The 26,596-nt window shown below is 39.4% G+C and overlaps 1 protein-coding gene across 3 annotated transcripts in view; it reads right to left on the bottom strand.

Moving 5' to 3' along the window:
- Nucleotides 1–26,596, bottom strand: part of LOC136879145 (tRNA (guanine(10)-N2)-methyltransferase homolog) — a 287,770-nt gene that overhangs the window by 134,201 nt on the left and 126,973 nt on the right. For all 3 annotated transcript variants that reach the window (XM_067152901.2, XM_067152909.2, XM_067152917.2), the window contains one exon: nt 8,242–8,487. In XM_067152901.2, the coding sequence (XP_067009002.2) occupies nt 8,242–8,487 (246 nt within the window). The remainder of the gene's footprint in view (nt 1–8,241; nt 8,488–26,596) is intronic.

Below are 26,596 nucleotides of genomic sequence, written 5' to 3'. Positions count from 1 at the left end.
TCTGTTACGAGTTCACTTGATTTACTCAAAACACTATTCATTTCCCTTTTCCCCTCCCTTTGTAAGATTCTTTATTACTGTCCAGAATCATTTCCCTGCTGCTTGACCTAGCCCTTCCAGGTTATTACCAAATTCTTACAACTTCTTCTCGGATTAAAAACTATTTGTTTTGCTTTGTTTCCTTCATCTATGTACAAATCCCAGTCTCCATTAGTCCTTGTTTGGAGGCATTTCTGATAAGTCTTCTTTTTACATTTGCAAGCTGCTCTCACTTCATCATTCCACCATGACGTTCGCTTTTTCCCATCTTTACACACAGTTGTTCCTAGGCATTCCCTAGCTGTTTCTACTACAGCATCCATGTATGCCACCCATTCTCTTTCTATATCCTGAACCTGCTTACCGCCTATTGTCTGGAACTTCTCGCTAATTATACCCATGTATTTCTGTCTAATTTTTTTGACCTGGAGATTTTCTACCCTTATTTATCTGTACACAGATTTTCTTTATCGCAGGCCTAGAGATACTTAGTTCACTACCGATCAGATAGGGGTCTGTATCATCGAAAAATCCCTGGAAAACCTGTACATTCCCAACAGATTTCTTGAATTCAAAGTTGGTTATGATAAATTCTATTATGGATCTCGTGCCCCTACCCTCCTATATGTAGCCTTATGCTTGAAGCATGTATTCGTAAATTCTAATCTCATATGTGATGTTGTGCTACCAATTTGTAGTGTTAGATAATAATAATAATAATAATAATAATAATAATAATAATAATAATAATAATAATAATAATAATAATAATAATAATCAAGTAATCGGGAGATAGTGGGTTCAAGCCCCATTGTTGGCAGCCCTGAAGATGGTTTTCAGTGGTTTCCTATTTTCACACCGACACAGATAGGTCTTATGGCGACAATGGGATAGGAAAGGCCTAGCAGTTGGAAGGAAGCAGCCGTGGCCTTAATTAAGGTACAGCCCCAGCATTTGCCTGGTGTGAAAATAGGAAACCACTGAAAACCATCTTCAGGGCTGCCGACAGTGGGATTCGAACCCACTATCTATTAGATGCAAGCTCACAGCAGCGCGCCTCTAACCGCATGGCCAACTCGCCTGGTAGTAACATATTTTAGGCAATCAAACAACATGATTAACAAAAGAGAGAGCACAAGTTTAACAAAAGAGATTAATGAGATTAACAAAATTAAATAATGAGGTAGGTCAGCCACATTCACAGATTAGGAAGAAACAGGGACCATTACACAAAAACACAATATTCAATGATCAATTTACAAACTTGCCTCTTAGAGGGGGTAGATATAAAGGCACATACCCCAAAAATATACAAGCAAGGTATAGAACCCTATTCTGAAGTAGAGGGATGGGTACCAGGTCCAGCATAGGAGGAATTGTCTGGCAAAATATTTAATTCAATTTCAAAACAAAGATGTGTAGAGCACTTCATCAATAATTTAGTGAATAGGCAAAGAAAATAGGTCTGAAAGTTCCCTGCCACAAGTTACTGGCCAAGTCCGTATTCAATGACCAAGACTTGAAGAAAACAACACGCCACACACACAAACAGTTTATGGCCGCAACCATAAAATAGATAAAGACAGCCAAAGCAAAGTTATAACTTGGAGCCTTAAGGGCTCTGGGAACCAATACCCCAACACAACCTTTTTAAACATGTAATGCTTTTCTCATCCAGTCACGCAGCAGAAGTCTAGATGGTTGGGAGTAAACAAGACCACGTAATACACATGGAGAGGTAAAGTCCCTCCACACCACACTGGAGCTGAAAGTAGACTGACTTCCAGGTTGAGTGGATGGTTCTTATACAGGGTAACTCGATGAAAAAGTACTAGAATAATGCAAGGGATCAAGCTCATTCCAGAATGTGACATCAAATTGACGTCAGAATGAGGTGGCGAACAGCTGAGTTGAGGATACAGTTGTGTGATGGCGGCAGGCAATAGCTGGTGGAAGCGGAGATCCCAAGTGTACAGGAAGAGGTACACGAAGGCGAGTCAGTATTTTCTAGTAGACTGGAGTTGGAGAGCGTTATACATACTGGAACAGATGTCGAGCAATACTTCCTATTCCTAAGACCTTCCATATCTTCCCCACATTTTCCGATCATTCTTTTGTGTTCTTCAGTTCTATTTCCAACTTTCACATTGAAATTGCATACTTCATGAAACAAGTCAACTTCATCCTCATCTGCATCCTCACATGGTGAATACACTGAGACAATTCTAGTCCTAATTTCTCTAACTGCCAAATCTACCCAAATCATTTGCTCTTTTACATGCAATAGTATTCCTGATGAACAGTCTTCCCCTACCCTTTTAACACCTGTTTAGTACACTTCATCTTATCCTATCTCTTCCTCATTTTCTCCCCTTACCCAAAATCATTAACTCCTACCACATCCAGATTCATCCTCTTTACTGACACCGCCAGTTCTATTTTCTTCCTTCCACAAGCCCCATTAATACTGATAACTCTCCATCGAATTCCATTTTGTTCGCCAAGTCATTTCCAAGGAGAGGGACTCCAATACAGGTACGAGGCTTGCTTAAAATGTTCTGAGCATGCTTGCTGAAAATTCCGTGAAACAGGACGCTACCCGGGGGGCTCATTCCCAACTCCTGCACTTTGCTTCCAGCATAACATCGCCTCATGCTGACGTCACGCGGAGGTCTCCCATCTCAGCTGCTGAAGTGAACGATAAGAAACTCGCTTTCAGTATAGATCTCTTTGCTGCATGGAATCAACCCATTTTTTTATGATTTTGACGTGACAATGACGTTGAAAGTTGGAAAGATTGAAAAATCCCAATTAAGAAGAGAGAAAAGAATTAAAGTATGGAAGTTGAAGGAGAAAAGCATACAAGAAGAATTTCAAAGGGAAATAATACCCTTGGTACCCAGGACAGAGGTGGGGAATGTTGAAGAGGAATGGAAAAGATTTAAGGAAGCACTGGCTGGATGTGCAGAAAAGGTGTGTGGTAGAACATCAGGAAATGTGAAAGACAAAGAAACACACTGGTGGAATGATAGGGTAAAGATTAAAGTGAAGGAAAAGAAAATGGCATGGAAAGCATGGAAAACATCTAAGACTGAAGAAAGTAGAAGAAAATATGTGGAGGCAAAGAATTTGGCCAAGAAAGTAGTGGAGGAAGAAAAGAGGAAAAGCTGGACCTTATTCACACAGAAATTGAGAGATGATACGCAGGGCAGCAAGAAATTACTGTATGGTATCTTAAGAAACAAAAAGAGAGATCAAGTAAACACCAGATTTGTGAAGGATGAAGGTGGCATAATTTTAACAAAGCCAGAAGAAATAAGAAATAGATGGAGAGAGTATTTTCAGAAGCTGCTGAACATAAGAACGGATGACAGTCATTCAATGGACGACCAGGAAAGGCAATTAGTTGACGAAGAAATGGATAAAGAAATTACAATGAATGAAATTGAAATGGCAGTAAGAAAGATGAAGAATGGAAAAACTGCTGGAATAGATGAAATTTCAGTGGAGATGATAAAGGCAGCTGGAGCTGTAGGCCTGCAGTGGACATATCGGGTTCTCAGGAATGTCTGGGAGAATAAGGAGGTCCCTGAGGATTGGCGAAAAGGAATAATCATCCCAATTTTCAAGAAAGGTGATAAGAAAGTTTTGAAGAACTACAGGGGAATTACTCTAATATCCCATGTTGCTAAGATAATGGAAAGGATACTGGAAAGTAGAATAAGGTTGAGGGTTGAGAAGCAGATACAGGAAAATCAGTTTGGTTTCAGAAGTGGAAGGTCAACAATAGAGCCCATTTTCATTATGAGACAACTAATGGAAAAGCATTGGGAGTACGGCAATGATATGGTGATGACATTCATTGATATTGAAAAGGCATATGACAGTGTCCCTAGGACGAAAGTTTGGGACAGTCTGGTGCAAAAAGGAATTGGACAGGGATTAATAAAAATGATCATGGCACTATATAAGGAATGTTGTAGTTGCATGCAAACACAAGTTGGCAGAACAAGTTGGTTCAAAATAACTAGTGGGCTGAGACAGGGAAGTGTTCTATCACCAATCCTGTTTACAATAGTAATGGATGACATCATGAGAACAGCAAAAGCAGCATATGGAAGAGAAATGAACATGATGTTATTTGCAGATGATATTGTGATTTGGGGAGAAGATGACAGGAAGGTTCAAGAACAGTTGAATATGGTGAACGGGAAGATTGAAGAATGTGGATTGAAAATAAGTGTAGAAAAGCGTAAAACTCTTGTTATGACTAGAGGGGAGAAAGAAGGGAAAGGTCAGATTAGACTTGCAGACAAGCCCCTGGAAGTAGTGGAAACGTTTAAATACCTGGGGAGCGAATTAATGGAGAATGCTCGACTGGATGCTGAGATTAGTAAAAGGATTCAAGCTGGAAGTTGTTTCTATCATAGTGTAAGAAATACGTTATGGGACAAAGATGTGCCAATGGAAGCAAAGGATACTATGTACAAGATGTATTACGTACCCATAACAACTTACGGAGCAGAAACTTGGACAATGACAAAGAAGGATGAGAGTCGAATACAGGCAGCCGAAATGAAATTCTTGAGGAGTATGATACAGAAGAGTAGACGAGACAAAATAAGGAAGGAGAAAATCCGGGAAGAAATTGGAGTGGAAAAAATGAATGATAGAATAGAGAAGAGCCGACTAAGATGGTTTGGGCACATAAAGCGAATGAGCGACGAAAGAATGCCAAAAAAGGTGATGGAAATGCAAATCCAAGGAAGGAGAGGCCGTGGACGACCACGATTGAGATGGAAGGATACCATCCAACGCAGCATTATAGAAAGAAACCTGGACTGGGACACAGTGTTGGAGGAGGAGTGGTGGAAAGACCGAAGAAAGTGGAGAGGAACCATATTTGCCCCTACCCGGCTACAGCTGGATAAAGGGAAATGATGATGATGATGATGATGATGATGATGAATGACGTCAGAGTTGTTAAGAAACATAATTAGTAAACTTGAGATGTGTGACATTCATATTGTCGCAGTAACTTGTGACATGGGGGGTAAAAATACCAAAGTGTGGAAGGAACTAAACGTACACAAGGGCAAGAGCTTTTTTGCCAATCCAGTGGATGATAAAAGGAAGGTGTGGGTGTTCTGTGATGTACCCCACCTCTTGAAATTATTGAGAAACCACTTTTTAGATGAAGGTTTGATGTTAGCTGATGGTTCAGAATTTCCGAAGACGGCAATAGAACACTCATTACAAACTCAAACAGGTGACCTATCAACTACACATCATATTAATGAGGCTCATCTGAGTAAAACAGACAGATCCTGTCAGAATTTGAGAATGGCTGTGCAGTTATTTTCCAGGCGCACAGCTCTGGCAGTGCGGTATACTTTAAACAAGGATGCTGAAAGCAACTTTATCGAGCTAGTCAATGACAACGACGTGCTGAACTCCAGGGCGCCTAAAGATGAAGAGACTCCCCTTAGGATTGGATACGGCTTAAACTTAAGGAGCCAGGAAAATATTCTGAAGTGCATTCTGTAGGTGATTACCTGATTACACAAGTGAGATTTGGTAAACGGAAAACTTTTCTTCCATTTCAGAAGGGATTCATAATATCTATAAACTCTATCTTACGACTTTTTGAAGACATGAAACATGCAAATATGTCTTATATTTTAACTGCCAGATTAAACCAAGACTGCTTGGAGAATTTTTTTCACGTGTCCGTGGCTTAGGAGATTTTTTATAGCAAGTTCATAACAGAATTCGACTCCTATTACTCACAGGGAGTAATGAAATCCCTTTCTGCTGTAGTGTGTCAGTGGAAGCTGAAAATAATTAATCGCCGAGTGATATGGGTATTATCCATCCTGATGCTGATAATGAGGAAGATTTCTTGAGCTTCATAAGCAATGAACTATGTATAGATGTTTTTGAGGGACTGTTAACACCTTTACCCGTAAATGAACAGGAACAAACAATGGAGTTGTTAAGGATGGAAGACTTGAGCCAGGACTTTGAAACTGACGATGTAAACTAGGATGCAATTAAATACCTTGCAGGCTACTTGGCATTCAAATGTCGCTCTGCTGATGACAGCTTGGGTGATAAACGTGAAATGTTTGCCTTGCCATAGGAAGTGCCTCACGACTGGTTATCAATCATTTCAAAAGAAGGCCTTACTCGTCCAACCGAAGAATTTTATCAAAAATTTATGCAGTTTGAGGTACTGTTTGGTAGTTTTCATGGGCTTTATATTTCTAAATGTGAAAGAGTAATGCAGACTTTGACTTCTATAATAAAATCAAAATTTCCAGAACTTGACGAGAATATTATATCGCTGTACGTCAGAACTAGGACTTTCTTTTTTTTGCTATTTGCTTTACGTCGCACCAACACAGATATGTCTTATGGCGATGATGGGATAGGTAAGGCCTAGGAATTGGAAGAAAGCGGCCATGGCCTTAATTAAGGTACAGCCCCAGCATTTGCCTGGTGTGAAAATGGGAAACCACGGAAAACCATCTTCAGGGCTGCCGACAGTGGGGCTCGAACCCACTATCTCCCGATTACTGGATACTGGCCGCACTTAAGCGACTGCAGCTATCGAGCTCGGTACTAGGACTTTCAGTAGAATACGTCACCTCAACAAAAAAACATCATATAGATGCCATGAAGAAGTATTCAGCGTAAAATAGTCGACTGTGGCAAGCTTCAGCTTCTTCAACAACTTCCTAAGTCATCACAACGTGACTTTTAAATACAATTAAACCAACTATTTGTGTTTCTATCTATGTATTGTTTTTACAGTTGGCTTTTAAGATGTAATTACTCAGAGTTTCTTCTATTTTTTATCAACAGTATTATATCACTGATTGCAGGTGGTATGTAAAGGATCTGGACCCACGCATCTTGCATGGCTACTCACAATTGGTCTTGTGTAGTTGGTCCGGGGGTCATGGAGCGTACAACAGCATCCCATAAATGCTCGAATGGATTAAGATCAAGCCATCTGGAGGACCAATCCATGGTTGTAACTTCACTGGAGTGCTCCTCCAACCACCTGCGTGCCACCACAAAGTGGTGACATGGCGTATCGTCCTGTTGAAACATGGGATCTCCATCAGGGTACTCTAGGGTCAGAAAGGGATGCTGATGGTCCCTTTAGCTGGACAATAGGGCCTAATTGCGACCGTGAGAATGCCGTCCAGACCAGAAGTAAGCCACCTTGCTGACATGCAGAATCCACAGCTTCATGGGGTATACGCCACACTCTCATGCCCCAGTTACCTCAATACAACTAGAACTGGGATTCATCGGACCATACCACACACCGCCATTGTTCCATCGTCCACTGCCGATGTTCGTGGACCCATGCACGCTGTTGAGCTCTGTGTTGAGGGTTAGCAAAGGGACATGAGTTGGTCGTCGGCTGGTGAAGCCTATGTGGTGCAGATGCCTCCTTACAGTCCTGGTAGAAATGGGTTCCGGACTCCCAACATTCAAATGGGCAGTGATCTCACAGTAGCCCGTCGAGCACCCAGTGAGGTTCTGTGAAGGCAACGTGATATCCGTTCGTTAAACACCTGTGGTCTTCCCGTGCAACGGTTTACGTGGGTGGTAACATTCTCTCTACGATATTGAAGATCCCCCCTTGACACTGTTGACCTTAGAAACCCGAATCCGCGTGTAATATCCGTAATGCTATGACCCATGCGCTGTGCGCCAATGATCATCCCACATTCAAAATCAGTTAACTCACGGCTTGTTGCCTTCTTCATGACAGTGGTGCCTGTGACTGACTGCTCAGCTACACGGCATCTAGCCGCAACCCTCAGGGGCCATACGCGGTAGATTTTCTAATGGGACACCCCTTCCCGTGACTTTTGGTCACTCAGTGTACAATAAAAAGGGCCTCTCACTAGTCACAAAATTAAAATAATATAAAACAGTTACACAACCAAAAATAACATACACAAGTGAAACCAACAATTAACACTGCACAAATAGACAGTGTACTTAAGATTTGTTACCAGCTATCGTCGTATGTACGTACAGTGCTGATATGATATAGTTATTGTAATAGTTAATAGATAGATTAAGCATACAAGTGGTACAAGATGAATAATAATATTTTCAACATTTTAACACAAGATACAGTAACATTTTAATGAAAGGAATGAAAATAAAACATACCTCAATCTTGGCAACTTTCTCTGCTTGAGTCTGACGATTACAGAAAGTTTCCACTTTAATTTTAAAGGATAACTCAGGTTGACAATATGGCTTCATCTGCTCTAATGAAGAACTTTTAAGTTTTTGATGAAGTTCATCAAGTGTGCCAGCTCTTCCCCACAGTTCCATACATGATCGAAGGCACACAGATCGACAAGCTATCTGCTTAGCAGCATGCTCTGAGGGTAACTCAAGAATACAGTATGGCTGAAAGTGAAGCAGTTAAAGGCATGTAATACTTACAATGAAATGTTTTAAAGGTTCACATGACTACATAAATAAAGGGATATTTTTGAAACTTACACTACCAATTATGCTCACTTTCCTAGAGAGTTCTTTTTAGGAAGAAGATTCATTCAAAACAAGAAACAAATACAGATTACCTTAAAGGCTTACACAGTGGATCTCATTAACAGGTTATTATTTTTCTTTCTGAGTAGTAATACAATAAAAGAAAATAAAATATTGAAAATGGAAATTGAACAACAAGGAACTGGTCATTTGTGTTGATTTTGGAGATAAAGGTGGTCCCATGTGTCCTAGGTATGGAAATAATATGTTTCAGGCCAATTGAACTGCTTATAGAACACTCCAACATGACTGGTTACAGAAAAACCACCAATTATATTCAGAACAAAGAGGGTTTTTTCCCTTTTTACAAGTTGATCTACGTCACACCGACACAGATAGGTCTTATGGCGAAGATGGGACAGGAAAGGGCTAGGAGTGGGAAGGAAGCGGCTGTGGCCTTAATTAAGGTACAGCCCCTGGTGTGAAAATGGGAAACCACAGAAAATCATCTTCAGGGCTGCTGATAGTGGTGTTCAAACCCACTACCTCCCAAATACTGGATACTGGTCATGCTTAAGTGACTACAGCTACCAAGCTCGGTAGGAACAAAGTATAGGTTAGTTAACATGCAGTCTATGAAGTGAAGTGATCCCCATCAAACATGCACCAATGACAGAGAAGAGCACAATATCACAATATGTCACAGTTTGATACGGCTCAGTTTATTTTATCTGAATGAGAGTGGGTTATCTCTAAAGACTGATGCAGCATGTGTCGACTAGCGTGCACCTAGGGTAAAACGTGTATCACAGCAATGGGCAAATGAAGGTAAACGTGCTTCTAAACCTACCTCCGGGTCAGCTGGATAGACAACAGTTCAAGAAAATTATGGTATAATTCAGATGGTCTGGATGGAATCCATGAACAACATCAGTACAAATTTGTGCAAATGTAGCCTGTACTATTTCTCTTTTTTTTAAATTGCTAATCGTTTGCACACAGTTTCCATCAACCTCACAGCATCGACATGTAATTCTGACTTCATAACAGGCAAAATATCACAGACAGATGAACGGCATATTGTGGTCTTGAGTAATGTGTGACACTTTTTTCTTTGCTATAATTATTATAATAATCATGACCAACAGTGTATCAAAGAGAGATGCCAAGCTGATCTTTTTGTAGAAAGGCGTAAGGCCAATACCCGTCAATATGGTCTGTGAAGACTATAACCGAGGTTATGCTATCGCCCCTCCATTAACATTCTGAATATGGCTTTCTGCCTTGGAAATTCGTGTCACCTGGGAACTTATTTTCCAGTTATTCTTCTTCTATTATCTTCCCTGTAACCGTCTCTTACTTCGTCTTGGTGCTTGGAGTACTAGTTCCCATCTGGTGCTGCCCCTAGTCGGTAGCGAGACAAACTTCTATTTTGTTCTGGCCAATGAGCGCACGGCTACTTCGTTCAGCTAAGCGGTCACAGTCAGCAAAAGATTGTCGGCCATTGTGCATTCTGCCGTGGTGGACGAAGCTCGCGGAGTGAACCAGCGTCATGTGCAGGCTTTGCCTGGCACCATGGACCCAGAATAAACCTAGCTATTTTTTCTGTTGTCCTCAAAATCTCTTCAATTGGAGTTTCAGTGGAGAGTGTTTTTCTTTATAATATTCTAAACCCACGCCTATGGTCAGTATGTTTTTAAGCATGTGATTATGATTTGATACAGAATGGGATTACTACGTGAATCTTCCAGAACTGTAAGCTGAACTTACGTATTTTTGCCTCGACCTTTTCATCATGGATTTCAAATTATCTTCTTGAATAAGACATCTGCTTCTCGTGGTCACCCTTCTGTTTTGCATACCTTCTGAAAATTACGTCTTAATTAAACTATTGTAATGTTTCCTTCTTAAATTTATGTTTGATGGGGCTTCTCCTTGTATATTTTTGGAATTCAAGTTTTTCTTACAAGTTATATGTTATTCTTATTGTTGTTTGGTCAAACCATTTCCTGGTGGATTGAGTTTAGTTCATTACCTTATTAGTATTATTATCATAATCAACAAGTGCTTTGAACTATTATGTAAAATCTAACTTATAAAGAAATTCTGTTAGAGGCGGTTTGACTATCCACGAGGGTTTCTGCAAACATTTTTTTTTTTAAATAATCTGATCCCATTTAATTATATTAGTTTTCTGTTACCCTTTTCTTATTATTTTAATTAACCTTGTAATTTTTGTGTAATGGAATCTGCTAAATCCTCCATTCTTCTTTCTTTCATTTTGGCCCACTGTGGACCATGTTAATTCGATTTCAGCTGCTCCTGGGCTTTGATCTGCGCCCAGTAATCATTCATTCTTTCATTCTGCAACCTTCGTCTCTCTTCCGTCCATGGCGTTTGGGTCCGCAAACTAACTTTTTCTTGGAAACTCTTTGTGTTCTTTATTTTCGACTTGCAAGTTTCCGTGTTGCTTATTTCCAATCCTTGTATTCCCATTTCTGTCAGGTCCTTCTTCACTTCCTGATGCCAGCATACCACAGTTTTCCTGGTCTCAAAAGACCTTACTATCTGGTTGGTCAGTCTTCCCGGGTCCATTCTGTAGATGTGTCCAAAGAACATGGCTCTCCTCTTCCGGATGGTGTCTGAGATCTTTTCTATCTTGCGGTACAGTTCTTGGTTTGCTTTCTTTCTGTATGATCCATCCTCTGTTCTTTGGACTCCCTGTATCTTCCTTAGGATTTTTTGCTCCACCAGTTCTAACTTCTTGACCAATCCTACCTTTGGCTGCCTATAAGGCTTCTGGATGGATCACTGTCTGGTAATGTTTGAGTTTTGCATTGATTGATATCTTCTTGTTATAGGTGTTCATACTTAGCTTGTATGCCAAGTTCATTTTGTTGATTCTCGATATCAGTGCCTCTTTCTCTGACATGTTGTTATCTATCCACTCTCCCAGATATTTAAATTTCTCTACTTTCCGAATTCTCCCTCCCTCCACTGTCATCCCTCTGGGTGCTGTTTCGATGTTGGTCATGTACTGTGTCTTCTTGAAGGAGAACCGTAAGCCTGCCTTACTTGCTTGTTCCTGAAGCTGGGCAATCTGGTTCTGTGCCTCCTCTATTGACTCTGACAGAATCCTCCAATGTTTGACTGCATGTAAGTTTTCTCATTGTTGGGTATTGTTCCGGGGTTCACCATTCTATTGTTTTTGTTTGGTGGTTGCCATGGTGATAGTGATGATTGTTTATTGAACTAGTTGGCGTGGCTGATTTTCTATGGAAGACCTTGGTCTTTGTGGAGCATTTTTATGTTGATTCTTCCCTTCTACGTGATATTTGAGCATTTTCCTTCACTCCTTCATGCTAAAATTTTCCACGTTTATTAATGATTTAGTGTACCTGATGTGGATGATTATGAGGAGATGAGCTCAGTGGGATGTCCTTGATACCATCAAAATTTAACAAAGAAACCAAATTTTCCCCATTTTGGTCTGAGAATTTTGTTTAAAAGGAAAAAAGGAAGTTAACAATGTACTGAAAATACTATCATATCCTGCCTTAATTGTAATAGTTTTAGTGTTTCTACCTTTTTCTTTTCTTTGCGTTGGCCGACCGCGTTCTAAATAGATTTTGTTTCCTAGGTTGTTAATTTTATTCCTATTTTAGTGAATTTCTGTTCTTTTACATATTTGTCTTGATATTTGGGGATGACTGTTGAATATTTGTTCATTTATCTTTAGTTCATTTCAAAGTTAACCCTTTAACGCCAAAATTATTTTTTTCGTCCGTTTTCTTTGAAATTAGTCTAAATCACTTCAGGTCCATAGTATAACATAACTACAAAATATTAAGCTCATACTTTTCACGGTTTCGTCGTTAGGTGGCATGTTCATATGATCACGCTAGGCAGATGTGTTAGCATTTCATTCTGTATAGAATTTCTTTGGTATTTATAGATTTTATGTATTGATATTGATAAATTATGAACAAAATACACTAAAATAAACTAAAGATGATAATTTATGAAGAATATACATTAATTACAATATGTACATACATAAATAAAGCAATAAAAGTCTCAAGATATTCGTAATATATTACATTCAAGTTATCTAATTCACAGAAATTACCGAATAGGAACAAATATAAGGACTGTATGCTTCACACTGTATGAAATAGGACAAAGCATGGAACACAGAGTCCAACATTACATTTTGTGCACTCGGTGCGAACATTACTGGAGCATTCCTTTCCAGCACAGCGTCATCGATTGCAGGGTGCTACGAGGTGCCCAATCCCGTCAAGTCGTGCATCGTCAGTGACACTACTCTGCTGGATACTGTATCTCGAGGTGATAGGGCGGCCTCTTCCTACTGGCATTATTTTGAACTTATGTAGATATGTTTGCACAATGTGGCGACGAAATTCTAGATGTGACAAATCACATCCAGACCTCCTTAGCAGTAACCATGAATTGTGAATGGATACGTCCAGGAGCCATGTGAATAGCGACCACCACCATTTCTTTCCACGTATGCCTACTCTGTAGTACGACACATTCTGGTCCATCCTATCTGTTCCTGCTGAAACGGGATCATCGTCTGCGCTTCCTATACGATCGTTGCCAGCGAGTACAATTTCTACCTTACTTGAAAGCTGGCGACCTGTGAGGTTATCAACCAAACCACCAACATCATCTCCTGAATCTTCGTCGGAGTGAATATTAGCTTCCGGAGGTTCAATAAAAATTGGTTCGTCCGATTCAAGAATATCTAATACTTCTTGGAGCGTAATGTCCCTGTAAAAAGGGAAACAAGGTTTTGTAGCTGCATATATGTTATCAAGTCGCAATTTATTTAAATGTAGAATAGATGACCGTAAATTGAATAAAGTTGTTCAATGAAAATTGATGTATAACAGTAATAGTAACAGGTAGCATAACGTCCACCATCAAATACACGCACAGGGTGAATAGCTAACACAAGCGCCTAGCGTGATCATACGATCACGCAATGTTTTAAGTGCCTACGGGAGTAATATTTACTGTTAAATGTAAATTAACGGCATCATAATGTGAACATAGATCACTCCCGAACTTGTTAAGCATATTAGTTGTGTAATCTAAGCATAAATATATGTGAAATATCAAACTTACTTGAAGCGCACCATCATGATTCAGCTGCTGTGACAATGACACGAAACGAAAGTGCGCTGAAACAATGAGTCGATATGTATCATGTAATAATATGCTCGCACACAGTTGCCACAAGCTTCTTGAATTGATCTACATAGTCAGCAATCAATTCCAGCGCTATACAAAGCACTGAGAGCAGTCTAAATGAAGGAATGCAGGCCGTGATCATATGGACACGCATGGTGTTAACAGGTTTTAAATACATCTAATTTACCTTAAAGAGGTGTATCTGTTTTTAAACTTTCATTAATTAAGCTGTGCATGGAAGTGTTTTGATCCACGTGCTCCCCTTTCTCTTATTTGGACACCGTGGTGATTTAAAGTTATCTGTTCTTTCACCATTTTCATTGATTGTGTTGATTTTGTTGATATCCTGAGGGTGTCTGTTACTTGTGTCCGCCATATTTCGGTGCCGTGGTGGCACAGAGACAAAGGCTTCAATGTGTGATTGTGGTTTCTGTTAAGGGTAATAAGACTAATCATCAGCATGTTGATGGGGTACTCAATCTAGTGGTTGTCCCTTTGATGCTGAATATTGCAAATGGGATGATTAGCAAGACAATGTACGTGCTCAAACTGCACGCATCTCCGCTTAAGTTCTCCGTAACATTATGACAGTACAATGCTCAGTCAGGTTGGGGGGGGGGGCTCCTTGGCCCAATGGTTAATTCCTCTGTTTTGGGACTGTGTGTTAGTGTTCATCTCAATGCACTTCTCTTTGTGTATACACAATACACTACACTATTAGCCATCACAGAAACAAGTAATACGAAATACTTCCCTCCACATAGGGTTGGCATCAGGAAGGACATCCAGTCATAAAATTGGACCAAATCAACATCAAGTGTCGACCCCAAAGAAATTAGTATTAAGGCCTGGAAGAAGAATGATCAGTCATTTTGCTGGAACTATGCCCATGATGCATAGAGACAGAACAATTCAATTTTGCTGTATGGGAATGAAAGCTGGGCAGATTCAGGATGACATATAAGTTGGAAGTAACAGACACGAAAATGCCCAGAATGCCTTTTGGTATGAACTCAAATTAGCCTCTTTAACTACCATTTTAAAATGGGGTCCTAAAATGTTGATGCACCACCACAATGGATTTTGCCGCTTCAAAGTACAACAAAATACAATGCCTTCTCACAGCCAGATACTACCATACTGTATAATGTATCCTGGTGGTAAAAGGCAGAAAGAGTGTGACAATTAAGAAAACTCACAGAGATCACAAAGATGTAAACATCTACTACTGATGCCATCCTTTGTTTACCCCTAATCAATGGACATGTTTTTTTTATCACCCTGTAGATAGAACAAGATGAGCAGTTTGACAATATATATATATATAATTCGCTGGGGCCATCAAGGACCACGTTAAGTCTTGTTGCATTGGACACTGAACTTGGCCTTCTTTAGAGCCCAAATTTCCCTCATTCTTTGTGAGTGGGCCTGCTTACGCTCCTCTGTCCAAGGGGCACCGTGTCTTCTCTTCGGTTGCTCGTCTCGGTTTAGCCCGTTCGTCAATATTTTCTTGCGGAAGAGATCTCTGTTAAGGGCGTCTTCAGCTGAGATATGTAGCATTTGCAGGTCTTCTTTGGTATTTCTAAACCAGGGAAATGTGGTTTTGGGGTTTGAATAAAAAAAGTGAAAGATTTCTTTAGTTAATTTTCTTCCGTCCATTCTTTTCAGATGACCGTAAAATCGTGCCCGTCTTTTTCTGATTGTGTCGGTAATTTTCTCTATTTTGCTGTAGACTTCCTTGTTGGATCTCTTTTGATGAATTCCATTTCTGTACTTTGATCCCAAGATTCCTCTCACAATTTTGCGTTCTCTTTTCTCCAGTTCTTCAAGGAGTCCTTTGTTGGCATTTAGAGACAGGGTTTCGGCTGCATATAGAACTACTGGCTTCAGAACTGTTTCATAGTGACGTATCTTGGTGTTTTGGGAAAGGCATTTTTTGTTGTAGATTGTGCGGGATGTTTGGTAGGCTATTTCCAGTTTGCGTACTCGCTCCTGAAGTGCTTCTTTGTCCAGTCCATTTTTCATGATGATCTCACCTAGGTATTTGAATTTGACTACTCGGGTGATGTCCCCGTATTTTGTATGGAGTTTTGGTGGAGCCTCTTTGATGTTAGTCATTACTGTTTTCTCAAACGATATCTGCAAACCAGTTTGTTCGGCAATTTCCTTTAAAATTTCAACTTGAGCTCTAGCGGTTTCTATGTCATTTGACAGAACAGCAATATCATCGGCAAATGCTAAGCAGTCTGTTGCAATCCCCTTGGATTTGGTTCCTATTCTCAATGGACTGTAGTTGGTTTCCTGTAATCTCACCCGCCAAGTTCTGATGATCTTTTCAAGAACACAGTTGAAGAGTATCGGGGATAGCCCATCACCTTGTCGGACTCCTGTTTTGATGTCAAAGGAATGCGAAAGACATCCGTGGAACTTCACCTTGGATTTTGTATCGGTCAAAGTGGCTCTAATTAATGCCAGCAGTTTCAAATCAACTCCAAATTCATTTAAGATGTTTAGCAGGACTTCCCGGTCAATGGAGTCGTACGCTTTCTTAAAGTCCACAAAGACAGACACATATTGCTTGGACCTTAGTGTACAATATCTGATGATCGTTTTGAGATTTTGGATCTGTTCAGCTGTTGAGCGACCTTTTCTGAACCCTCCTTGGTATTCTCCTATTTGATGTTCGACTTGTGCTTCCAGACGCTCCAGAATGGCAAGTGATAGAATTTTGTAAGTCACGGGTAGCAAAGATATTCTTCTGTAGTTGTTGATGTTCTTCATGCTGCCTTTTTTGTGTAATGGATGGATCAAGGCTATTTTCCAATCTTCGGGTAGGGTCTCCTTGTTCCAAATTTCTTCTATTTGCTTTTGCAAGATATCAAGTGATTCCTCTGGGGCATATTTCCATAGTTCTGCTACTACTGAGTCTTTCCCCGGCGTTTTGTTATTTTTGAGACGGGCAATGTGGCGCTTGATTTCATCTCTGTCGGGTGGTCTGGAATCTGGGTACCTGAGTAAGGGTTCCTTGGTCTCAATGGCGCTTTGCGGTTTAGAGCAATTAAGTAAATTCTTGAAGTAATCTGCCAGAATGCTGCAATTTTCTTCATTTGACATCGCCAGTGTGCCGTCCTTTTGCTCAAAGCATAGAGATGGTGGTTTATAGCCAGTGAGTTTGCGTTTGAAGGCTCTGTAGTACTCTCTGTTTTCATTCTTCCTAAAGTTTTGTTCTATCTTTTCAATGAGAGATTTTTCGTATTTACGTTTCTCAGTTCTGAACACCCTAGCTGCTTGGACACGTTGGGTTTTGTAGGTTTCCCAATCATTTTCTGATTTCGTAGAGTAGTACTATTTCCACGCATTGAGTCTTTCTTGGAGGACTGATTCACAGGTACTATTCCACCAGGCATGCTTTTTGCTTCTCTTGATTTCTGCAACGTCTTTGGCGGCCTCAACAAGGAGACTTTTGGCGTTGTTAAAGTCACAGTCATTTGGTCTAGCCTTCTCCTGGAACTCCTCGACCCTTTGCCCAAGTTTATTATTATCGAAGCGTGTGATCTGTTTGGTTGTCTTCCTTGTGTTTGCGGGACTTGGTTTGAATTTGATAAGAGATATATAATGATCTGAGGCCACATTGATGCCTTTCTTTACCTTGGCATTCATAGTCTCAGGGCTGTTTCTCCTGGAGATTGCAACATGATCAATTTGGAACTCTCCGAGAGCTTGGACGGGAGAACGCCAAGTCATTTGCTTTCTGGGTAGATGGCGAAAGTGGGTCGACATGACCTGGAGGTTGTGATTTTCGCAAATGGACACCAGTCTTTTGCCGTTGGGATTGGTTCTTTTGTGAGCAGGATAATTTCCTATAACTTTCTTGTACTTCTGTTCACGACCTAGTTGGGCATTGAAGTCACCCAAAAGAAGCTTGACATGGTGTTTGGGGATTTTCTTTAATTTTTCATCCAGTAGGTCCTAGAAATTATCAACTTTGTCTGGATCAGACTTGTTCTTATCGTTTGTAGGAGCATGTGCGTTAACTAGGACGTAGGTTTTGTTCGCGCATTTAATTGTGAGTATAGACAATCTGTCATTCACAGGTTCGAAATTTGCAACCGATTTAAGGATCTTGGTTCTAACAGCAAACGCGGTTCCAAGCATCACAGCTCCATTGAGGATTCCTCTTTGCGCTTTGCTCTTGAAAAATCGGTAGCCTTCGGATTCAAAAATCTCTTCATCTGGGTACCTTGTTTCCTGTAGGGCCATTATGGATATCTGATTTTCGTGAAGAGCTTTGGTGAGGGTTTTCAGCTTGCCAGTTTGTGTAAGTGAATTTATGTTGAAAGTTGCTAGAAAGGTTTTAGATTTTGGCCTGAGTTTTTGACTCTTCGGGGTACACCGAGACGCTCCGACTCGTCTCTTGCATGATGTCGAGTCTCCCCCAGAATCCGAACGAGACTCGTGCGCCGTGGCGTTCACGACGAGGGATTTATCCGAAGATTTACCCCCTGGGGTATGTTTCTTGAAATATTGTGCCATCATGCTTTTTGACTTGACTTTGCTTTGGACGGGTACCCATCCTTTTACAACTAGGGTTGTTAGCCCTAGAGGTTGCCTCAAGATGTTTTCTGGCTTCTGGTCATTTACCAGTCTTCGCCGTAACCCTGGCAAGGGACCAGTTTTTGTTTTCACGGTGGTATTTTATTTCCCTGCTACCCTCTGACTCTGCTGGCGGCAGAGCCAGCGAGCTTCCCCAATTCCAATGGGACGCGCCCGATGGAGGTAACCGGTAAATCCCCACACGGGTTGACAATATATATATATAAAACATAAAAATATTGTACAGTTACGCGGAAGAGGCAGTGTTGGTGTAACTGAATATGAGGGTGACAGAGACTTAAATGGAATAGACACACTCCAAGAAAATGATTAGAAATTAGTGCTCAAAGATGATGTCAGATAGCCCCAGAGTGGTGCATGGAAAAGGTATCTGCCTGCTTGGCTGACTCCTTCATGTTGCCTATTATGTTCACTTCCCATCTGTCCTTGTAAACACAGCTCGCTGGTCTGCCCAGTGCTCACTGTGAGGTGGTACTGTACAGAGGTGGTCAGTGCAGGATGAAGCAGTTGAAGTAATGACATCTCATTTTCACAGCAAGAATGAATGACTGTAATACCACAAAGTATGTGTGAACAGCTTCCACTTTGTTATTTATGATATTCACTTGCATAAAATAAAAGACTACATTGTCATAAGAAGCTGATGTAGGTAGAAACACACAAGTCTACAATACTAAAACTGCATACAAACTCTATACCGTGTAACTGTTGTGAAGCATTTAAAAAGGATCTGATAAAGGCGAACATTTAATCTGATTGCAGATGGACATTATGACCCACTTCAGTTGTTTCTAATGGACAGGTTCCATTTGTCAAGGCACATTAATTCTCAAAACAAGAAATGGCAACAGAAGCTTCAGTAGAGCAGACTGCTATCACAAGCAAATCAGGAACATCTGTAGAGACAGAACTGAAGACTTCTGCATAAAAAATCAACAGATTACATATTGACAGACCACCTCGCAACAGTGCATACTGTACGGAAAGGAAGAGAACAAGGGAGGAAGCCAAAATAGCGGCTGGAACTTGGACGGAGAAGAAGTCAAGGAACAGGGATCGGCGAGAGGCTTTCTCTCCGACAATGCCCAAAAGGCTAAGGTCGGAGGATAATACGCCATCAAGTTCAGCTACAAAATCACCTGTCAAGAAACAGAAAGAAGAAATGGTCATGTCCTTTTCAGAAAGACTTACTTCAATCAAGGTCATCTATCTCATTAACCAAGGTATCCATAATACCTAAAACCTTTCCAGATGGGAAACTGAAGGAGGAAGACGTGAAGAGCTATCATTTGTTCTGATAGCGCAGATTAAACCATTGTCGGATGGATGTCTTTCAGGCTTCCTCGAGTCTCCAAGGCTGGAAAGTGGAGCAATGGTACTGATCTGTGCAAATCCAGAAACCAAAAGTTGGCTGGAACAGACAGTAGCCAATTGCAACCCTTGGAAAGGGGAGAATTTGGAGGTGGCAGAAGTCAAGAAGGTGCTGATTACCACAAAGGTCATCACCAAGTTTCCATCTCCAATTGACAAGATGAAGGTTGAAGATGCTCTTGTCAGAATACATCAGCATGACACCAAACTTCTGCCGAAAGAGTGGAGAATGCTGAATGCTACAACTACTGACGACACAGGAAGGACAATTGTTTTGGACCTTAATGAAAGAGGTTTTGAAGAACCCAAGAAAAGAGGTCTTAAGGCTAAGCTTGGACTTGGGAAGATCAAATTTCAAGTAATTAAGGGAAAAACAAAACCTACCATTGGCAAGGATGGTGCTGAAAGTTCTTCAGGCCAACCTTCAACATAAAAAAAGCAGCTGTTGCCAATTTCGTTAGGAAGTTCAAGTCCGAGACTATTGACGTGGCTCTTATACACGAGCCATGGGTAGTTAAGGGCAGAGTAGCAGGACTGGTGGAATCTGGAGGTAAGCTAATGTACGATACTACATCGGATATGCCCAGAATATGTTTATTTGTGAACAGAAAATTAAAATACCTCCTGTTAAAGGAACATTGTTCAAGGGATTTAGTGGCGGCCAAGATAAAACTTGGAAATTGGTAAGGTCTCAGAGAAATAACAATAGGCTCTGTGTACTTTCCATATGACACAACGGATCCGCCTCCATCGGAAGACATGGAAGAATTAATTTGCAAAGCAAAGAGGAAATGTGAACACCTAGTACTCGGAGCAGATGCAAATACACATCACACTGCATGGTGCAGTACCAACTGCAATGCAAGAAGTGAATCTTTACTAGAGTGTATTATTAGAACAGAATTGATAACATTAAACCTAGGAAATAAACCGACATTCATAAATAAGAATCGTAGAGAGATAATAGATATAACTATGGCCCAGATTATTTTAAAATGCATATGCGCATATGCAAATGCATATTTTGAACGTTAGTGCATATTTTGAATGTTAGTGCATATAAAGATATATCTTTGTCTTATGTGTGATCGATTATCTAAGATTTCTGAACAAAATGAAAATTTAATGAAATCTATATGTTGTACATCCCTTGGCAACACTAAAAGCCTTCCCTAATCAAGGAACATGCTTTCAGTGTCACAATACAAGCAGGTAAATGGATAATGATCCTTTTCACAACAGCTATTCCTTCTTTCTGACATTCCTTCCTACTTACATTAGCCTCCCAAGGTTTGCTTAAACAAGTGTGTTCATATCAAATCAAATCAAATCAAAATCTCTTTATTTGCAAATGAGGTGTCTACCTCGGTGGCAAATGGTACACTAAAATACATTATTGTCAAGCACTAAATATTAAATTAACAAGAGAAGAAAATTTTTCCTATAATACAATATTATACAATTTACGCTAACAATGTTTTCTATTAAACACACAGCTCATCCTTAATAAATTTATATTGTTTACAAAATTCTAATTATAATATCTCCTGTACTACTTACAAATATAGTCAACTGATATACAGTATGTGGAATTGCTTCAAATGATACTATAAAACTGGTATAACATTAATATTTACATTGCATTTATTTATTTACTTTTTTTTTTTTTACCCGTTCTGGATCCTAAGTAGCATAACGACCTGCTGCGTCTTAACCAGAGCCCCTTTTGCCACCACTTTTCATATGTTAACTTGCTCTTCGTCTATTGCAGTGTTTTTCACCAAATTAAAATGTAAAAATGCCTAAAACTAAGAGCTCTAGGTCTTTTTTAATTAAACTGTGGATATCAGGCAATAGTGAATATACAAGCGACTGTGATGTAGTGTACTGTCAAGTGTGCGAAGAGTGTAAAATGCGATAAAAGATATCAAACTGAACAGAATTCGAAAACAACTTAACATCTCAGATCAAAAGAACAGAGTGAGAATATGCATCACTACCTTTAATCGACATGGAAACAAAGTGTGAAGTTAGTGCATTTTCCGCTGATATTTGTAAAACGTTTGTATGAAGGTTGAATAATCCACTCTACACTCGTTTCTTGAAATGTATTGTGCTAATCAAAGGATACCAGATGAATCTACCCTTAGGAAGAACTATTTATCTTCAATGCACGCTTCTGTCATGGATTCGATGCGATCTGACATGAGAGAACTGTGTCTGGATATCGGTAGATGAAACAACCGATTCGTATGGTCGATACATTGCAAACTCCATAGTGGGTAAATTATGTCCAGAAGAACCCGGAAAACCTCATTTATTTTCATGCAAGGTGCTAGAAAAATCCAACCATGCTACAGATGCAAGATTTGTTAACGTTGCCTAGTGAATCGGAGAGTGATTGTTACAAAGTGTGCCTTTTAGTCATAGATGCAGCTTCGTATACGATGAAAGCTAGTCAGTCTCTTTGAGTATTTTTTTCCAAATCGCATCAATGTCACATGTTTGGCCCATGGATGGCATCTAATTGCAAAAAAGATACGTACCCTCTTTCCATCGGTCAACAAAGTAATTTCAAGTGGGAAAAAATATGATCCTAAAAACACCAGCTCATGTACAGTTGTACAAAACTCATCTGCTTCAGGTTTCTCTTCCACCGGAACCTGTTCTCACAAGATGGGTAACTGGGTTATCTGCAATATCATTCTACCAGGAAAACTTTACTCAAGTGAATGGTGTAGTTGAAAGTATTGATGATAGTCATACTGCGTGTGTTCGTGAAGCAAAGTGCACATTTGAATCTGAAACTGTATATTGCACCCATAAGGCGAATGGCCTGATGTATGCATTAATTAAATAATTAAATTTATACATGTGAATACTGAAAATAGCAAGTCGGTGCAGTATATCTCACAAGAAGTAATATCGAGACCTCACAGGGTGAAAATACATCCCCTTAACTGGCTTTAAGACACGTCTCGAGAAGGCTTTTGCTAAAAGCGTCCTGTAATAAAGTTTATGATGCCGATGGTGCGAAACTTTCTACCAAGCTTTCCCACGAGAAAGAGGACATTGGAATTTGCCGCACCGTATTGAGTGAGTGAGACAGAAGTCATACCTAACACCCCTCTGCGAGAATGGTTGAACCCGGGATGAAGTATGTCAGTCTAGCTGGAGGCAGTTTTCGGCCAATCAGAAAATTCCAAAATTAAACCGCCCTGTTTCAGTGGGAATATTATTCAGTTTTTCGTGATTTGGTGATGAGAGAAGTAGAAATATACTGTGTTTTGATCTGGGAATAAAATTTGAGGGATCATTTATGCGAGTATGTGATTAATTATCTCATAAAAAATAAGTTATCAGCATTAAAGTCTGATGTTTGGAAGAATGGTTTCACCCAGAAGACTGAGTCTCATGGCGGGAAGGCGCCGTATCGCAGCAGTAAAATAATCCCAGTGACGCGGTGGAGCTTGTATAAAAATAAACTATCATATATTATATTTGAGTGCAACATGTAAATCACACCAATTTTTGGAATCTACGGAATGTTGGAAAATTAATTCAAGGTGTCATATCACTACGCCACACCCCTCCATTGGACTATTTTGAAGGCGGCGTCTCCTGAATTTACAAAACTATTAGTCGCATCTTGCCGAACACCCAGTCTTGGTTACAATTTTAGAGCCTACGGTCAATTTTCCAGATGTGCAGCGCAGAGCGAAGTTAACTAAACCCGCTATTGTGTCAGTCATCGCTTAGTGTATGATCGGTGAGTTGACTAAGGTGATGGACATTGGAGAACTCTTATAATATTACAAGATCAGGTTATATAAAATGTTGGGACACTTATTACAGTTGAAATGTCGCTGATTTTTCTACTATGATGTTTCACAAATAGACATTTAATGTGTTAAGCTCACGGCGTACACAGATGAACTATATTATTTTTCAGAATGATAGCGGCCGGAACATTTAGGTTCGCAACACATTCCAAGCTCACACGTAACCTAGGCAGTAGTAATTGAGTTGAGAAGTCATTACATTCAGAAGGACGAAGATTTTACAGTTTTTCTCTGTGCATGATCAGTAAGATATCGCACTTAGATTTGCATTGTATTAAAATACTGTTCAATTGGGACATTGGAGCCGGTACTAGTCATGCTAATTAGAGGGTGAAGAGATTTGGTAACTACGGAAGGTAACGGGACAGCACAAGGCCTGGACGTATCCTTTCTATTTCCGAGCCAGGTGAATGACATTTAATCCCCAGTACAAGCACGCAGGGAAGCGAGCTAATTTGCAGACAAGGTGAAGGGACACAGCCAGCGTAGCATTTCTGTTTCTCTCAATGGAAGTCAAACTCTGTGTGTGTTAATTCCATTTATGTTGTGTAAATTATATTTTAATGTAAGCTTCAAGAGTGTGTGTGATTCAACCTATCTGCGAGTGCTACATAACCAAAATGGATCCAAGCCTTGTGCGCGTAATGTCATGTAATTTCAACAATATGTGCACGATGGATTAAATCAATGTGTAACGGGGGCTAAAGAGGATGCAGCCCACCTTTCAGCACAAAGGTAAAAGAGCATGTTATATTTATATAGTATGTAATTAATAATGACGTGAATAATTCGTGGTCCGGTTAGGTTAGTGACTTCATGTATTTTTGTATATAGGTAAAATTCACGTACCTGAGACGGAGTTGAGTTGCGTTAGATGTAATTTTTATAGTGTAATGCGGGAGCGAGACCAGGGCAATTACATCTAACGATTCGGGATGTAAATGTCAGGGGATCGATAATAATAATAATTATCATAAACATATTTGAAGTTTTTTTTGTCAATCAGGTTTGAATCATTCAATGACGTGAGTTTTATGTTGATGATTTACAGATCATTTTACTTGACATTAGGTAATTCATGTCCAGGTTTATTGCAGGCACGTTTCGAGGCCTTATTTGATGATGATGATGATGATAATAATAATAATAATAATAATAATAATAATAATAATAATTTGTTTTTGTGAGATGTTGTCAAATTATTTAATTTCAGCTGAGGTGTTTTTTTTTTTTCTCTTGTCGTGATGGTGTATGATTTCAAATGCATGTTTTTCCTTAGGGTGCATAGTTTGAAGTTTGGTAGTAGAATGTTGGCAGACAATCTTGTTTCTATATTCAGTTTAAAAATGAGGAATCGTTGCTGACCAGCTCTGAAATACATGGCGACTTAGGGAATAGAAATGAAAGATCAAAGTATGAGAATAAATATGCAATAATATCCCTGATGGTAATAGTTATGAGATGGAAAGTAGAGTCTTGAGGACCATGTCGTACATATGTCGTATTGTGCTTATGAGAACGAGAGAATGGACTTGTGCAGTTATTGAGCCCGTGTGAAAAAGAACGAGGCTGTGTTGATATAAAATGCTACGTTGAGAAGAAAATAATGAGGTAAAAATAGGAATTGAATTTAATCAGTTCATTGTGATGTGTATTTTCTATTCTTTTTTTTTTTTTTTTTTTTAGCTTTGGAATATCAGTTTCAGACATTCTGTCTTGTGTTATGGCATTGCCACCAAAGTGCACCTCAGCGTTTAGAAAGTTTGTTGTTGACAGCGGATTTTGAATTTTGGTAAATTGCGTATTTTTGTTATTTTTCGATGTAGGCGTTGATCACGTTATTTTTGAGATTTGTTCGTTTTTTTCTTTATTTTTCATTTTTGATGTTTTGATGTTTAGATTTTACTGTGTTTTAAAGAGTAGACGCCAACGGTACGTGGATATCTGTTGTATTTTGTGAATTAAGTGTAGGTGTAGCTTAGGTTATTTTGTGTTTTGATTTCTTCTTTTGTTTTGAACACTATGCTGTACAGTGCTGTGTATATTTTATAAATTAGAATTTCAAAGGTTAGTTTAATAGGACCACCTAGTATTCACAGTCAAAATTACAGCAGGTTCTTTACGCAGACATGAAGGCACCGTAAATAAATAAAATTGGATGCCACTACAAATTTAATTTAGGCAAATGAACCGACCTTTGGTAATAGGTTATGTGAACAAAGTCGCAAATTGATTAAATGAGATGGAATCTGCCGCCATCAACTATAAATTAACACAATTTGTTTATTCTTAGTAAAGTGTAAATAGCGGCAAATAAGATAAAATGATGTAAAAAGGCAAGTTCATTTGGTTAATGTAAAGACTGAGGCATTTAGCCTAATATTATTTTTGTTTTGATTGTCCAGAACTATCACAGTAAGTTAATGTAAGGTGTATCTTGGCAGAATAATTAATTTCTAATAATAAATTTCATGTTATTTGAAACACAGCTTCTGCGATATTTCATTCAGCCACCAGTTAAATTACGTGGCAAGGTTATATAATTTAAAACGATATTTTACGCAACGGAAAGAGTGTTCATGGTTCTTTCTTTCTTACTTTCTTTTACTTAAAAATGGTTGTTAACAGTTGGGTAACTTGTAAGATTGATAAGTCTAGAATTGTGAATTTAAGATACCCATTAGTGGTCTCTGACAATTTGATTAATTAATTAATTAATTGATAAATGATATAATTCCCTTATTTACAATTTCAGTTTTGTTTGTAAATCTGAGACATTTCTATGAGTGGAATCTCGTGTGGTAGACCACTGGTTTCTTCTATATTTAGCGTCTATCGACGTAGAACTTAGTTCATGGTGATGTTCATTATTTTAATTTTGTGACCTACATCCAAGTTTATGTGAGGTAGATCGTATGGGAAGATCTTGAGTTTTTTCCTTCCAGTTATTTTTCTTTAAATCCATTTTATTTCACTTC

Source organism: Anabrus simplex, chromosome 1 (genome assembly GCF_040414725.1).
Source record: "Anabrus simplex isolate iqAnaSimp1 chromosome 1, ASM4041472v1, whole genome shotgun sequence".
NCBI lineage: Eukaryota > Metazoa > Arthropoda > Insecta > Orthoptera > Tettigoniidae > Anabrus > Anabrus simplex.
This window is presented reverse-complemented; position numbering and strand designations above follow the sequence as displayed.